Source organism: Nelumbo nucifera, chromosome 4 (genome assembly GCF_055504915.1).
Source record: "Nelumbo nucifera cultivar China Antique chromosome 4, China Antique-T2T, whole genome shotgun sequence".
NCBI classification, from domain to species: domain Eukaryota; kingdom Viridiplantae; phylum Streptophyta; class Magnoliopsida; order Proteales; family Nelumbonaceae; genus Nelumbo; species Nelumbo nucifera.
The window spans coordinates 11,218,191-11,235,293 of record NC_142652.1 but is presented as its reverse complement, the minus strand read 5'-3'; the positions used below and the strand labels follow the sequence as shown (position 1 = coordinate 11,235,293).

General features: G+C 40.1%; 1 protein-coding gene across 2 annotated transcripts; it reads right to left on the bottom strand.

Moving 5' to 3' along the window:
• Nucleotides 1-5,948: 5,948 nt before the first annotated feature.
• On the bottom strand, nt 5,949-16,895 carry LOC104587220 (protein FAR1-RELATED SEQUENCE 5-like). Of its 2 annotated transcripts, none has more exons than XM_010244742.3 (3): nt 16,703-16,895; nt 7,111-9,267; nt 5,949-6,412 (listed from the first exon to the last, which is right to left on the bottom strand). In XM_010244742.3, the coding sequence occupies exons 1-3, from the start codon at nt 16,880-16,882 to the stop codon at nt 6,386-6,388; spliced, it is 2,364 nt and encodes a 787-aa protein (XP_010243044.2). In that variant the 5' UTR covers nt 16,883-16,895; the 3' UTR covers nt 5,949-6,385. The 2 variants fall into 2 exon arrangements, with proteins under 2 accessions (XP_010243044.2, XP_088760175.1); XM_088904049.1 differs by having other exon boundaries at nt 5,949-6,719; nt 16,703-16,894.
• Nucleotides 16,896-17,103: the final 208 nt, after the last annotated feature.

Genomic DNA, 17,103 nt, shown 5'->3' with positions numbered 1-17,103 from the left:
GGGCTACTCTAATACAATTGGAGAAGGAAATTGGCAGTTCGGCTCAGTTACCACAGTCATCGTCAGCCCCGACCACATCGGCCTTTGCACACTCAAGTACTCGAGCCTCAGCCTACCATGCCTCTGCTCCAGGTACTACTAAACCTTGTTGGGTAATAGATTCAGGTGCATCCGACCATGTGACTAGCTTGCCCTCTTTGTTTACTACTTATTACTTATCTTCTGGTTGGGATAAAGTATCTATAGCTGATGGCTCTCTTGTCCCTATTTCTGGCAAGGGTGACATCAAACTGTCGGATACTATATCCTTGTCCTCTGTCTTGCATGTTCCTAAACTGGATACTAACCTCCTTTCCGTTAGTAGTATTACCAAACATTTGAACTGCCCAGTAACTTTCTTTCCTGACCGATGTGTTTTTTAGGACCTGGAGACGAATGTGATCTATCTGCTCGGGGAGAGTTCTCGTTGAGAAGAGTTAGTGGATAAGAAGTTACTTGTTTCTCAGGTTATGCTTTGGCATAACCGATTGGGTCATTTATCTTTTCGGTCATTGAAGAGTCTGTTTCCTACTTTGTTTGAGTCTGTTGAGTCATCTCAGTTTAAGTGTGAAAGTTGTGAGTTTGCTAAACATTGTAGAAACTCTTATTCATTGAGTAATAAAAGGAGTAATAGTTCTTTTGATATTGTGCATATTGATGTTTGGGGGCCATATCACATTCCTTCTATGGGTGGGTATAGGTATTTTTTGTTATTTGTTGATGACCACACCCGATTTTCTTGGGTTTATCTTATGCGTTCACGAGATGAGGTGCCTGCCCTGACCCAAAACTTTCACCAAATGATCCTAACCCAGTTTGATGCCAAGATCAAAGTTCTTAGATCTGATAATGCAAAGGAATATTTTGCTAAGCCATTGGCTTCTTACCTTCTTACTCATGGGGTTATTCACCAGAGCACTTGCCCTCATACACCTTAGCAGAATGGGGTTGCAGAAAGGAAGAATAGGCACATCTTGGAGGTGGCTAAAAGCATTATGTTTACCTCCAATGTCCCTATTCGCTTCTGGGGTGATGCTATCCTCACGGCGGTATATCTTATTAATCGGGTTCCTTCCCGGGTTCTTGATATGTCATCTCCTTTTTCCCTTCTATACCCAGATGAGGAGTTGTTCACTGTTCCCCTCAAAACATTTGGTTGTACCTGTTTTGTTCAGCTTCTTGGTCCCCATCACTCCAAGTTCGAACCCAAGGCCTCCAAATGCATCTTTCTTGGTTATGCACAAACTCAAAAGGGTTATTGCTGCTATGATCCTGTCTCAGTGAAGAAGTTTGTATCCATGGATGTCACTTTCTTTGAGGAGACACCCTACTATTCTCGGGTCTCTCCTCAGGGGGAGAGTAGTGAGCGTGGAGATTTGGGTCCTTTTCTTCAGGGGGAGTGCAGTGAGGATAGGGTTAATACTTTTCGGGCTGTTCCCTTACCTATTTCAGTTGGTGATGAGGGCTGCAGTAGCGAGGGTGGTAAGAGGGATCGGGAGTTGAGAGTTTACCGCAGGCGATGCAGGCAGGTTGTTCCCGATCATCAGCAGTCCCGGCCAGCTCCAACCTCTTCTGCGGCTCCAAGTCCAGATATTACAGTCCCAGGGCCCACAGAGACTCCTTCCATTGTTGCTACCTCACTCTCTGCAGATGACCTTGACTTTCCCATTGCCCTCCGTAAAGGAAAATGGCATTGCACCACATCTACAGCCCACTGCATCTCCCAGTTTTTGTTCTTTGATCGCCTATCTCCCTCCTACAGGTCCTATCTCACTTCCGTTGCTGATGTCCCTATTCCGAGAACAGTGCAAGAAGCCCTATCAGTCCTGGAGTGGAGAGGTGCAATGCAAGTTGAAATGGATGCCCTGTTGAAAAATAATACATGGGAGCTAGTTGACTTGCCCAAAGGAAAGAAACCAGTTGGATGCAAGTGGGTATTTACTGTGAAGCACAATGCAGATGGTTCCATTGAGAGGTACAAAGCTTGGCTAGTTGCAAAAGGGTTCACTCAGACTTATGGTATAGATTACTTGGAGACATTTGCCCTGGTAGCCAAGATGACCACCATTCGGGTTCTATTATCTCTTGCAGTAAGCTACACTTGGCCTTTGTACCAAATGGATGTTAAGAATGCTTTCCTGAATGGAGACTTGCAGGAAGAGGTTTACATGCAGTTGCCTCCTGGATTCTATGATACAGAGGCAGGTAAGAAGGTCTGCCAGCTCAATAAGGCATTGTATGGTTTGAAGCAATCACCTAGAGCTTGGTTCGATAGATTCAGACTAGCCCTTGGGAAGTTCGGTTATGTACAGGCCCAGTCAGATCATACACTGTTCATCAAGAGGGCGGAGTCATCACTAACACTACTTGTAGTATATGTTGATGATATTGTGGTGATAGGAAATGACAACCATGAGATTGAGTCCCTCAAATATCTCCTTCATTAAGAGTTTGAGGTGAAAGATTTGGGTACACTACGGTATTTTTTGGGTATTGAGGTTGCTAGATCTAAACAGGGGATCTTTGTCTCTCAGAGGAAATATGTTTTAGATCTCTTGGCTGAAACTGGAAAGCTGGGTGTCAAACCTGCAGATACACCCATTGAACAGAACCACATGATTAGTGCAGAGAGTGGGGAGCTGCTTGAAGACAAGGTTATGTTCCAGCGGTTAGTGGGAAAACTCCTATATCTATGCCTCACCCGACCATATATCAGTTATGCCGTTAGTGTTGTCAGTCAGTACATGCATTCTCCTAGAACCACGCACCTTCTAGCAGCAGAAAGAATACTAGCATAATTGAAGAGATGCCCGGGTAGAGGTATACTGTTCAAGAACAATGACCACATGAAGGTGGAAGTCTATACGGATGCCGATTGGGCTGGGAGTGTTGATGACAGAAGGTCTACCTCTGGATATTGTGCTCTTGTGGGAGGTAACCTGGTCTCTTGGAGGAGTAAGAAACAGAGTGTTGTCTCCCGATCCTGTGCTGAAGCTGAGTACAGGTCAATGGCTAATGGAGTGGCTGAAATTCTTTAGCTGAGATCACTACTTGAGGAGTTGGGTATTGAGTATGAGAAGCCCCTGATGCTGTATTGTGATAATCAAGCGGCTATTAATATAGCACACAACCCAATGCAGCATGACAGGACTAAACATATTGAAGTTGATCGACACTTTGTACGGGAGAGGGTCTCATCACAAGAAGTGTGTCTCCTATACATCACCTCCAACATGTAGCTGGCAGATATCCTCACCAAAGCTGTACCATGGAAGAAGCTAGAGGCAGATCTATCCAAGTTGGGAATGATAAACATTTATTCCCAACTTGAGGGGGAGTGTAGAGAACACTGATGTGGGCCCCACAGCTACGGTCCCACTGTGTTCGTAGGGTAGAAGATGTTCTAGTTTGTCTAGGGTTAGCTATTGGTCATTTAGTTGTTTCAGTTGTTATTTATTTCAGTCTTATTTTTTGCTCTATTTGTTATGTAAAGACTAAGGGCAGATCTGTCCTTTCCATGTAATGAGCATAACCTATAAATATTAATTAAAGTGGCGGTAGCAGAACATTAAGCTTCTGCTCCTCCTTTCAACTCTTGTGTTCTACTTCTTCTCCTCCCTCTTCCTCTTCTTTTCTCTTACCTTTCTTCTTATTTTCGACCCTGAAATCCATTAGGGTTCAAGACTGATAACCGTCCTGAACTTCTACTATATCCATTGTTAATCTTGTGGTCATTTTCTTTGAGTAAAGCCCATTTAATTGTAGTCTTCATGTTGAGTTATGCCCTCCTCCCATCTAATGTTGTTCTTTGGAATAAGATAGGAATAGAAGGAAAAGAAAACTTGTATTATTTATCTCTCGATTCTCTCCCGACTTCTGAATGAAGTTAAGTTGTTTAGATTTATGTATTTTAATATTCTGGTTATTTGTTACTTTTTATCTTCATGTTTAGTTACTCTCTATATGGACTGCTTGCTGTTCTAAATTTCAGACATCAGGGAGTGAGTTTGTTTGTTTGTTTTAATGCAACTAGATATTCTTTAAGTGAAACTTGAACTTTCTGGTTTGGAGGATCAGGATAGAGTGTTGAATGGATCCTGGATAAAAGATTAAGCAGCCAAAAAACTGCTTGAACTTGTACTACTTTAGTTGATATGACAATGGGAAGTTCTAATTGATTCGTCTGTAGATTCATGTATGGCTTTGGGAATTGGGATAGCTTTTTGATACAGTTGTAAAGAATCTTTTATACATGGAGTTTGAGCGTCTCTCACTCTCCTCATATTAACATATTAATACAAATCATATATATATATATAGAGAGAGAATCATAAAGTTAAGGTTGTCCAATCCTTCTGGTTTTTGGTGCGCCAATTTGTTGATAAAACCCAATTAATTTTGGTTGCATGTTGAGATGTGGAAAAAAGAAGTAAAAAACTTGTTTTTGATAATGGGTTTTATGGTATTAGTGCAGAAATTAATTCCCAATCGACATCTCAGAATACATTTTATAAGAAATTAAAATATAAGTCAAGAATTTGTGATTGTGGAAATAAATGTGTAATCCATGTATTAGAGACAGATTTGAACCCACAAAGGTTGTTTTATAGCTGTCCCAGTACCATGGTAAGTACTATTTTAATTGTATATTTTACATAATGACATTTTAAATTATAAGATGCATTGACTTAACTTTACATGTATTCAGGAAAAGTCAAAGTGTTCTTCAACTATTTTGAATAGGCATTTTCTCCAATTACTTCAGATGAAGCCACATCATCAATAAATGTAGGACATGTAAAAACCCATGCTGAAGAGATCGATAGGTTACTATTTGAATTGGATAGACATGTACAATCATTGGATTCTTTGAGGGCTGCTCAACAGCTACTTGTTGAAGAGTTGAAGATGCGGGTTTTGCTTGTTATTTTTATGAGTTTCTTGTGATGTAAATGTTCAAGAACTAGTAGTTGGGAAATGTGTTTTCCAAATATGTTTTTAGCCTAGTATTTATGGTTGTATTAAAAATGTATTGTGTCCAAGAACCTAGTATTTATGATCAGGAACCATGTGTTTTCTAAAATGGTAGCTCTTTTTTTCCAATTTAAATCCAATAGAATGTTGAAGGTAGACACTAGCTAGCATAACAGAACCTAGTATTTATGTACCATGTCTTTCACCCTTTCTCCTTGGCTTTATTTGTTTCAATGCAAAAGTGGCAGAAAAAACAAAAAAAGACAACAATGGTAGACACAATAAAAGGAGCAAAAATATAGATGAACTGTTGAAATGTGTAGAGTGAAAAGTTTTGTTCCTCTTTCACATTGAAACAAATGGAGCCAGGAGCCTTAGCAACAAGAACAACTTTTAAGAGTGTACCCTTCTGCTTCCTCTTTCACATTGAAAAGTCCTGCCGAAATATTAGTGATTATTTTATGATGCATTGGAGCAGAAAAGCAATGTATCCTTCTGCTTCTTCAACTAACACAGAACAAACAAGCTAACAGACCAGCATTCTCTATATACCCCCATGAGTTTTTGTGTATTGTCCTTTTTTTTTATTTCGAGAAAGCTTTAGTATAAGGTATTGCAAGTGTGGTGTGTGTATTGTCATAACGGCAAACATAACTCTAGCAAATGCATACAACTGAATAATTCTGCTGTCTCTCCTTTTTTACTTGTCAACATAATTTGGTTGAAGGTACAGTTAAAAGAAGGTATACACATAGTAAATGAGAATTGAGAACCATATACTAGTAACATCAAGGTACCAAAATGATAGGAGGGACCAAATCAGCTAGCCAACCTCATGAACCCTTATTTATGCTTGGGCATCTCAGCATCTTAGTTTAATTCAATAAATATGCACTGTAGATTTAAGTATGTACATTTCTATGGACGGAATTGTCTTTGACAATAAAAACCAGTTGCTGGATTATTCACCACTAGTTCATCAGAACTAAACAAAATTAGGAAATTTAGTGAACATCCTTCCTAGATAAATTACATTATGTTAAGCTTAAAAGAGGTATGGCTAAATCAATAACTCGTTGATCCTATCAAATGGCTGTGATAAGAGGAAAACATTTTGTTAGCCTAAATAATCAACCATGAAAATAAAATATACAAAGGATACAGATGAGAAAAGCTGCACAAGACCCACTCTAAAAAGGGGAGACAATAAACCTATGCAAACCAGAACTGCTATGTCCCTTTAAATCTGAGCTCTGTCTACTCCTGATTTTGCAAGGCTGTCTGCAAGAGAATTAGCAGATATATGGAAGCAACTGAAAGATGTCTTCACTTTAGCTGCCAAAAACCTTGACTTAAAGCAGGAACGGAGAGCTCAAGTTAACCCACCAACAATAAAATCCTGGTCAAACAAGATTGACAGAGAAGATTATCATAACAATCATAATAATACATTTATAAGGGAAGCTAAGGCAGAGCAAACAACAGAAAAATTATTTTCCACAGGTGGCCATGAGAGTTGAGTCCACAACAAAGGCCAAACTACTTGAGAAAAAAAGTAGATCAGAATTATCAATTCAACTACAAAAAGTTTAAACCTCTTAGTTTACAAAATATCTATTTCAGTAAATGATAATCAACATGCTAGCCTAAGACACCCCTCCTCTATTTAGTTGTTGGTCTTCATAAGGTCCAATCCATGATGACTCCTGCATGTGCACATTATAGTTTATTAGTGTTGCATAAATTTGTAAAAATGATTGGAATATATAGTTTCTAAGAAAATTTTTATCACTTGACTTGGATGAGATGTAGTGGATATGGTTTCACTAAATACTCTTCCCGACATTTCTGCCTATGCATAAAAAATCAATAATGTGAAGGAAAATATATAATTTTATGGCTATATTAAAAAAAAATCCACACACCACTTGTATGTGAAGATTATTAACAAGTGAGACAGGATGATTATACATGAACCAATGGAGTGGTGAGAATACGGTGTTAATATTCTGCTGCCAATCCTGTAACACATATTAGAAGAGATGTTTTCATTTTGAGGGATTATATTAGAACCATGAAAGAAGAAAACTAACTTACATGAACAACTTTGATGCCATCAAATGCTACAGATGATTGCTCAACAGTTGCTTGCTTTATACACCTTGACACATCTTCCAAAAGCTTTTCTCCTACTTGCATAGCCATCTTGTAAGCATCATCATTAGGTGCAGCTTGATTAATTACTTGGGTGAACAAATGAAATAGCTTTTTCTTGTGTATTGCCATTTTTGTAGCTTGATCCAAATGCCCATGTGATGCTTCACTCTTAGATTTTTTTGCACTAATAGTCCACCTTCTCAATACATGGCATGAGGGCAAGACCTCTACACGTCTATAATCAAGTATTTTCAAAGCATGTCTACACAAGATTCCAACAGACTCGAAGTTCTTACAACTGCAACCGACTGAATTGTTTCTTGAATCAAAAGTCACCTTGTATCGACGATTCACACCATACAAGCCAATTGTATATTCAATTGTTGTTTCAGACACAACACAATCTTCTTCAATCCTACAATTTAATTGTTGCAATACCTCATTCTGGAACATGGCAAAAATAGGTGGTGTATACACACGAGAAGCAAAATCTAAAATTGCCATATTTGCTGCCATGAATGGGATGCTTTGTGTTGCTGCAAATTCAGCTTTTAACTCCTCATATCTCCTATCAGCAACCACCCTCTCAAAGTGTTGAACGAACCTTGGCAGATCATACTTAATATTGACATATTTTTTCAGATAGCTATTCAAACTCTCGCTACTCTGTGTTGTGCACATGCTGGCAGAAAATGTTTGCCGCCCAAATATTAATGCCCATTTGTGCCTTTTACTGTACAATCTTTGCAACCATTCATTCTCTTGAAGTTTATATTTATTAATCATGTTCTTCCATGCATTTTCAAATTCATTAGCATCATCATAATCATATACACAACTTTTAAAATCCTGCGAAAATGACTTGAACTCCTCAAATACACCGCTAAGGTGATTTGCAGCATTCTGGAACATGTACCAAACACATAACCGATGATGTGATTTAGGTAGCACCAAATTAATTGCATTTTCTATAGCTGCATCATCATCAGTGAGAATTGTTTGCGGTTGTTTTCCTCCCATTGTTTTGAGAAACACCTCAAACAACCATTCAAATGAAGCTGTGGTTTCATCATATAATAATGCAGCACCAAAAATTATTGTTTGCATATAATTATTCACTCCCTCAAAAACTGCAAGTGGTCTATTCTCCTTGTGTATTCTATATGTTGTGTCAAAACTTACCACATCACCAAAATGAGCATAATCCACTATCATTTGTGCATCTGCCCAAAACAGATTTGTAACTAGCTCAGCTTGGTCAAGTTGTATTGCATAGACGAATGATGGATCCTGTGATCGCCTATCTTCAAAATATTGCAAAATACCACATGCCTCCCCCTTCTCCATATTCCTAGTTCGGTATGAATGCAAATAATTCTTTAAATCTGTAGAAGTAAACCCAATATTTTCACAACCATTGGCTTCTCTTGTCATTAACTCCATAACTGCTTTTGGAGCTATTCCTGCATCATCTGCCATTTTAGCTTGAAAACTTTGTATGTCACTAACCCTTCTTTGTGATCTCAACATATGTGATTTTGTAGGGGTCGCAATCATATGATTATGAGTCTCATTGAAACCAATGACACGATAACCATCCTTCGCACGGCTTATCGTCATAGATGCCATACAACCACATCTTGTTTCTGGGCGATGAATCTTGGCATTCAAAGACCTACTTGCATTACGCTTTCCTTCTCTAGAGCAACAAAACTTTCCATATCTTACTTGGTTAGACCGTTTGCACGATACCCTACTTGCTTTCCGAATACTGAATCCCACCTTTCCAGCATATGTGTTATAAAATTCATATGCTTCCTCCACTGTTGGAAATATCATGCCAATCTTCGGGGTCCATTTTTCAGGAATGAGACTTAATTTTTCCTTAAGTTTATTTTGTATGCTTGTATCCACGCATACAGTTTCTTTAGATGTAGGCAAGTCATCATTTGGTTTGGATGGTTCACTTATGTTAAGAGAAGGTTTTACCTCATTTGAATTATAGGTGGTTCTTAGTGAAGGGTTTGCTGGTCCACCTATGTCTTTATCCAGTTCAAAGTCCAGCTTCCGCATGGAGTAGGGGATACCATCCATTTCCTGTTGCATACATCAAATTTTAACTAATTATTAAGCAATACAACATCAAAAAGTGACAGAAATAACAACTTTGAACTATAACTATGTGTAGAGGTATCATGTCTACTGTGTCTTAACTTTGTCTAGCTGGTTGATAGGGGTTTCTTGATACTGGCAAAAACCGTGTGTTAGGCTTTTATGTACTCATCTTATGGGACCATCACTAAACCTGCCTTGCCTCAATATCATTTAGTTATTTACCTAGGAAACTACAATTGCCAAGGAAAAAGATACAAGAACAAGTACTTGTGTTAAATTGTCTCTGTATTCTATTGATGGTAGTCAAGGTTGTCCTTGTTTCTGTACTATCTTCTTTCTCCAAGTAATAAAATTTAATGTTTATTCTTTAGAGAAGGAATGAATTTAATACATAATGATATTTATTGTTTCAAATTAGTCATGTCTGCCATATTGATAGTGCAAAAGACATCTTTTTTATGGTTTTTATTAGTATTCAAGTTAGATTATCATATGAGTATGGCAGATAAATTGGCTAGGGCTGTCCCTAAGCTGTATCCAGAGGAGAATAACATATATATATATATTTTTTTGAGAGAAAGTAAGGTATGAATATATTAAGAAGACAAAAAAAGTATAACAAGCTGCTATACAAAAAAGGGGGGATGCACATCTAATGCCCATTACGACCTTAAACCCCCACCCTCTACTTTACAAAAATATTATCATATACAAAAAAAGGAATTGAAATTTATTTCCCTACAAAGTTTGTTCATAGCCAGCCAGGAAAACAATTTCCCCAAGATTTTCTAGAAAACTGAATCAACTGAGCTGCTCTTGTTTTTGAACATTCTTGAGTTTCTCTCTTGCCAAACACACCAAAAACTGATGCAGGAGTGATATTCCATTCTACCTTCCCCCTTTTGGTTAGACCAGCTACACTCCAGCTTTGTAAGAAGTCCATCACTGATTCTGGATTGCAGGTTTGCACCTCAAACATTTTCCAAATCCTTGACCAGATCTCGTGGGCAAAGTCACAGTGTTACATCAAGTGGTTAACTGGTTCGACATGCCCATCGCACAACACACAATTATTGGACTCCAAAGGCATGCCCCTCCTAGTTAAGTTATCCCTGGTTAGGATTCTGTTGAGGAAGGTGGTCCACACAAAGAAGGCTACCTTTTATGGCACATTTTTGCACCAAATGATGTTTGCTGGAATGGCCTGTTCCTCTGATCTGGACATGCGATTATAGAAGGATTTGACTGTAAAACTTCCAGATTTATCCCACTTCCACATCCTTCTATCAGTGCTCCCAATCTCCACCTGAGTGCTGTATAAATTGTGAAGCATTTCCACCATTGCCTCCACCTCCCAGTCATTAAGGTTTCTTGAGTCCAGACTACATTCCCATTCTGAACTTGTAAGTGGTCTACCACCCAAGATTCTTTGTCCACTACCAACTCATACAAGGCAGGGAAAGACTCTTTCAGTGGCCTGCCTTCACACCAGGAGTCTTTCCAGAATTTCACCCGATGGCCATCGCCAATTTTGAAGCAGATACCCGTCATAAAAGGGTTGAAAGTTTTCCTTATGCCTTTCCACACAGAGCACCCATAAGTCTGATTGGGCATCCCTGGCTCCCATCCTGTGTGGCCTTGTCCATACTTCGCAATTAGCACCGTTCTCCACAAACCTTCTTGGCTCTCACTGAACCTCCAAAGCCACTTTCCCAGCAAAGTTGTATTCATATCCTTCACTCTCCGAATGCCCAAACCCCCTTGAAGTTTAGGTTTGCACACCTTTTTTCTAATTAACCAAATTATATTTCTTCTCACCCTTCCACCACCTTCATAAAAAATCTCTCATTTTCTTTTCAATTACATTAGCCATTCCAACTGGAATTGGGTATCAAGAAAGCAAGAAGATAGAAAAGGATGACAGAACACTCTTCAATAAAGTGACTTTACCTCCAAAAGAAAGGTATTTAGCTTTCCAAGAGGTCAACCTCTTGTTAAAATTTCTCCACTATAATATCCCACATGGCTTTGGAATTGCAATTTGTACCTAGTGGCATCCCTAAGTACTTCATGGGTAAACTGCCTGTTTTGCACCCCCACAAATCTTCCCAGCTTTGAAGGCTCTGCACCTCCCCCACCGCAACCGACTCACTCTTGTGCAAATTTATGTGAAGACCCGACACAACCTCAAACCACCAAAGAACAGCCATAGCATAGCTCAACTGATCAAGAGAAGCATCACAGAAAATGAGAGTATCATCACTGCAGCAAGGATACCTCTATCCTTTCCTCTCCTACTGTAAAGCCTTCCATAAACGCCCCTGCAGTGGCCCTTTTCATCAGCCTGCTCAGAGCTTTTGTCACACAAATGAAAAGAATGGGAGAAAGAGGGTCTCTCTGCCTCAGTTCCCTTGAACTCTTGAAGCGACCGCAAGAAACGCCATTTACCAATACAGAGAACGAAGGGGTGTTGGTGCAAACCTTCATTCAGCTCCTCCATTTGGAGCTGAAATTCATTCTTTTCAAAGTATAGTCCAAAAAATGCCAATTGATATGGTCATAGGCCTTCTCAAAGTCCACTTTGCAGAGTAAACTGGACCTTCCACCTCTCAATCTTGCATCTATCAACTCGTTTGCCACTAAAACCCCATCAGCCATAAATCTTCCTGCCACAAACGCACCTTGGTTCTCTGAGATTACAGTACCCAACACAGGCTTTAGCCTCCTAGCCAGGACTTTGGCGATTATCTTGTAAACACTTCCAATTAAGCTAATTGGCCTGTAGTCCTTGAGCTCTTCAGCGCTTTTCTTCTTGGGCAATAGAGTAATGAAAGTTGAGTTTAAGCTTCTCTCCAAGGTTGCTGACTCGTGAAAATCTTCCATAACTTTCATAATGTCAGACTTCAGAAAATCCCAACAATGTTTGAAAAAAGCCATGGTAAAGCCGTCTGGGCCTGGCACTTTATTCCCTTCCATTTCTTTAATTGCTTCCCACACCTCCTCCTCTATAAACACCCTTTCCAACTCACTAGCTGGCTCTATGGATAAGCTGTCGAAGTCAAGGCCATCCAATTTGGGCCTAGAGAGCCATTCTTCTTTATATAGCCTTTTATGGAAGTCTGCTATGTGGTATTTGATCTTCACCTCCTCTTCCACCACTTCTTCGTTCACAACCAGCCTCTTTATAATGTCTTCCCTTCTCCTAGCACTTGCCATTTTGTGGAAGAAGAACTTTGTGTTGTTATCGCCTTCCTTCAGCCATAAACATTTAGAGCGCTGTCTCCATTTCAGCTCTTCTTGGAAAGCGACTTTATCGAACTCCACTTTTGCATCAATCCTTCTCTTCTCAGCCTGTGTGAGTTGCCTCTCCTCCTCAATTCTGTCAAACTCAACTATTGTTTCTAAGCATCTCTTTTTCTTATGTTCTCTCTCCTTGAAATTCTCTTTTCTCCAAAATTTAATTTTTTCTTTCAAAAGTTTAAGCTTCTTGCTGACTATGTGGCTAGCTGTTCCTTCCACTAATATTTCAGATCACCAACTTTTTAACTTTTCCACGAAGCCATCCTCTTCAAGCCAAAAACTCTCGAATCTGAAGGGAGAGGGCTTTAACTGTAAGCCACTGCAGTCCAGACATATAGGCATATGGTCTGAGACAGGTCTAGGTAAGGCCTCCTCTTGGATCATGTTAGGGAAGTTCTCTTCCCAATCAGTTGAGACAACAAATCGATCCAATTTCACCAAGGTTGCTGCCTCCTGATTGTTCGTCCAGGTATATTTGGCTCCTACCAGAGGTAAATCCATCAGCTCCCATCTTTCCATGAAATCGGCAAAACCCCTCATGCCCCTGTTAGGTCTAGTACTTCCCTTTTTCTCATAAACAAAGCGGACAGTGTTGAAGTCCCCTCCTACCACCCAAGGCTTATCCCACTCCTCTTTTACAGAGTTGAGTTCTGCCCAGAATCATTCAGGCCATACACAGACGATAAAACAAAATCCCACCCAATGTCAACCATGCATAACCAATCACAATCACGCTCGCCCTAAACATTCCTTATTGTCTGAGAATCCAAGACTTCCATTTTGGTTTCCTATAAACAAAGAATGTCTGCCTTCCACTTCTTTATATGTGCCCCCGCCACCATGCTCCTACGCCCAGAATTGAGGCCTCTAATGTTCCATGAGATTATCTTCATTTTACTTAAACACTAAACTTTGGTGAAAGGTATTTTCACACTCTGCTCCGTCTACCTGTCTTTCTGTCCCTGCTTGTGGAACTAGCCCCATCACTAAGACCCCACGCCAATCTAAAATGTTCCCCCTCTGTTCTTCTACCCTTCTTGCCTTTCTCCTCTAACACCCTCCTTTCCACCTCCATTAGAAATGCCTTCGTGATCTCCTCCATTCCTCTCATCGACACACCCAAAAAAGTCCCAAACTCCATCAGCTTTGAGATGACCCAGGTTGAAGGTCCCGCGTTCTGATCTCTGTAGTTCACCAAGGCACCCGTCCTGCCATTAAGGGGTTCGAAGTGCTCTGTTACAATTGAGGCTTCTCCTATTGTGGACCAAGCACTTGGTAACATCGCAATGGGGCTTGAATTGAAGTCTTCCAAAAACTCCGCTTCCCCCCGAACCTCTGCACTTACTGTCATTGCCCTCCCTAGGTTTGTAGAAAGGGAGCTTGATGGCCCTGTTGTCGCTCTTCCTTGCTCCTCTAGTTGAGTGTGTCCCTCACCAATATTGTCACCAACTAAAGAAATCACTACAAGTTGTCTTGCATCCTCCCGAGCCGCCACCGATGTAGTACTTCCTTCCTCCGTGGAAGTGAGAGAAGAGTCACCTGGAGACAAAGGTGCCACGTTTGCATCGGGGGCAGGGGTTACTAGACCAGCATGAACCTGGGTTGAGTTTGGTTCAAAGATAACTCAAGCCCGGGGTTCACACATGGGGTCCCTTGACCAATCTAGAGAGAAACCAACATGTGAGTCATCTGCAACTACGGTCTCGCAGGGTAGTCTCAGAACTTCCGTCTGATCTTCCAAACAAGAAATCACATCCCTTGAATTTCCACAATTCTTCGGCCCACCTGCTTGCTCCCGTCCATCACCACCTGTATTAAATTGTCTACACACCTCGAAACCACCTTCTCAATTAAAGAGTCCTCATTTAAAATTTGAACAGCCCACAAGTCAACCTCTTCTCTCTGTGCGCCACCTGGGGCGATCGGGTTCCTTCGCCCGCTATGTGTTCCCTTCCCACCGTTACACCCTCAACCTCCACCCCTCCGGCCAACCCTCCATCATTCCCTTCAGTCACAACATCCTTCCCTTTAAGCTTTCTTCCGACCTCTGAATAAAAATCTTGCCCCTTCAGAGCTTTTCGAATCCAGTCCTATTGAACTTCCACTGTGTCCGAGCAATCTTTTGGTTTGCCCGATTTTTTTGGAAGGATTTTTGGCCATAAGGTCACTGAAATCAGTACATCTCCATCCACTATCTGAACTGAACTTGGCGGATGACCCTGCCATCTCACTTGGATTTGTATCCACTCAATTGTATCTTTGGCATCCTTGGAGTTATCAGTCTCTATGTAACCTCCGCAGAGATAACCAATCTTCTCTATCACTTGGAGGCTCCAAAGATGTAGTGGGAAGCCATAAATACGAACCTAGAGGGCTTTCCTTATCTCCCCTTCCAACACTAATGTGACATCTCCCAGGGTACCAAACGGAGAAGTTCGTCATCAACATTCCTGCCCCCCGACACCCAAACTCTCTTGGCTTCTTCTTCGTTCACAAAGATGAACAGGAGTTTTGAGTCAGGAATTTTCAGATTCTAAGACTGCCTCTTACTCTCCACTTCTGCACAGCCCAGTTTTTCAATTCCTCCACCGACTTCTGAAGTTGAATTTCTTAAAACAATTAAGTCATGAAATATAGTATTTTTTTTATTGACAATAGATAAGTGGTTACCATAACTGATAATTTCAGATCTGCCATTTGTAATTATTGTTTGATAGATTTTCTCATCATTTATTTTTATTCAGGGTAAGCTACAGGTGGATCACAAGATTTCTTGCCCTAAGTTCTTATGCTATGCTGCTTATGCCAGGTTTTATTCAAGGTGTGCTTTTGGGAGGCTCAATTGCCCAAAATGTTTTTGATGCATTAGTGCTTGCTCACACCAACTTTTCTAATATTTGTGACTGATCATTACATTTATTTCTCTGATAAATATTAGACTTTGTGTAGATCATAGTTATTGCCTTTTTTACTTTTTGTGGCATAATAATAACTAACCTGCTTAGACATTCACAGTTGGATATTACTGTTTCTTCTCAAGTCAGGTTCGCAGGAGTATAGTTTATGGAGATCAACCAAGAAACAGATATAGTTTCCTTTCTCTGTTTTGTTGGCATTCATTGGATGGAATTACTTGCATGTCTTTTTGTTTCTTAGAGTGCTGTAGTGTATAGCTTATGGGGTTGTTCTTTTGGCAGGCTTGATCTATATTTACCCAAAAATACTAATCGGCCAAAGCCAGTTGTGGCATTTGTAACAGGTGGAGCCTGGATTATTGGGTGAGTAATTAACTAGTGATTGCTTTAAGCATATAGATTTATTTATTTATTATTATTATTATTATTATTATTTTTTTTTGGGGGGGGGGGGGGGGGGGGTAGGGGTGGTGGTGGTTGGATTAATGATTATGAAGGTTGTATTTAGAACTTAGAAACAAAACAATGGCATGGAGTTTGAGTGCGAAGCAGAATTAGTCATTTCAGTGCTAAAGTTGAAAACTCCATAGTCTTGTAGCATCACTTAAGCTTGTGCTAACATGTATATAAATATACGTAATCAATTATATGTACTTTGTAATTGATTGATTGACTTTTTACAAGAAGATATTAGGACATAAGTGAAAATTATAATTACTTGGAAGGATATGCCAGCCATTTAGAATTTTAATTTAAGCTTACTTCTTTCTCTCTAAGCTTATTTTCATTTTAAATACTTAAAAGATTTAGTAGCATGGTTGAAAACATTACATAATTTGAAGATTTATTTCATGCAACAAGAGCTTTTTTTTCCTTTGCTTTTGAAATTTTAGCTCAATCATAAGATGGAACTGTGAAAATATAACATCAGACATCAAGTACATAAATGCTGTATCTGGTAGTATAAATTCCATATCACGTAGGAGACAAACAGTCATGTTCCCAAATTTGTGACATTCTTAAGTGTAACTTAGAAACTAAGAAGCCATATTTCCTATTTACTACATGTGGAGCAATAGGGAGTAAGGCCTTTTGATGGTGATGCCAATGGTCGATCGCCGGTTGGATAGGGAGAGAGTGAACAGGGGTTTTTGGTTTTGAAGAGAGTGATTTAGGAAAGAAAAAAAAGAAAGAATCAATACCTGAGATTTGCCGCCGGTCGTCGGTGTTAACAGTCTCCGGTGATGCTCTTCATCGTCGGCGGTGATGCCCTTCGTCGCCGCCAGTAGGAGAGGGAGAGAACGAACAGGGGTTCGATGGTTCGGGAGAGAGAAGCGGGAAGGGAAATGAAAACCATCGCATGAAATTAATTCATTATTCATTTGAGAGGGGAGCTAATCAGCTAAGTAGCTAACGACGTCACGAATTTAGACGTTGCACGAGCCGAAGGACGCGTGGCTCGTCTCGCGGTGTGCGAACGGTGTAAGCACGCGGCTTGCATTGACCGAAGCGGGATTCCACCCGCTTCGCAAGGTAATACAATGCTTACGTGAGACTGGGAGCCACCAATCCACAGCTAACTGAATCGAAATCTGCTCCTTAA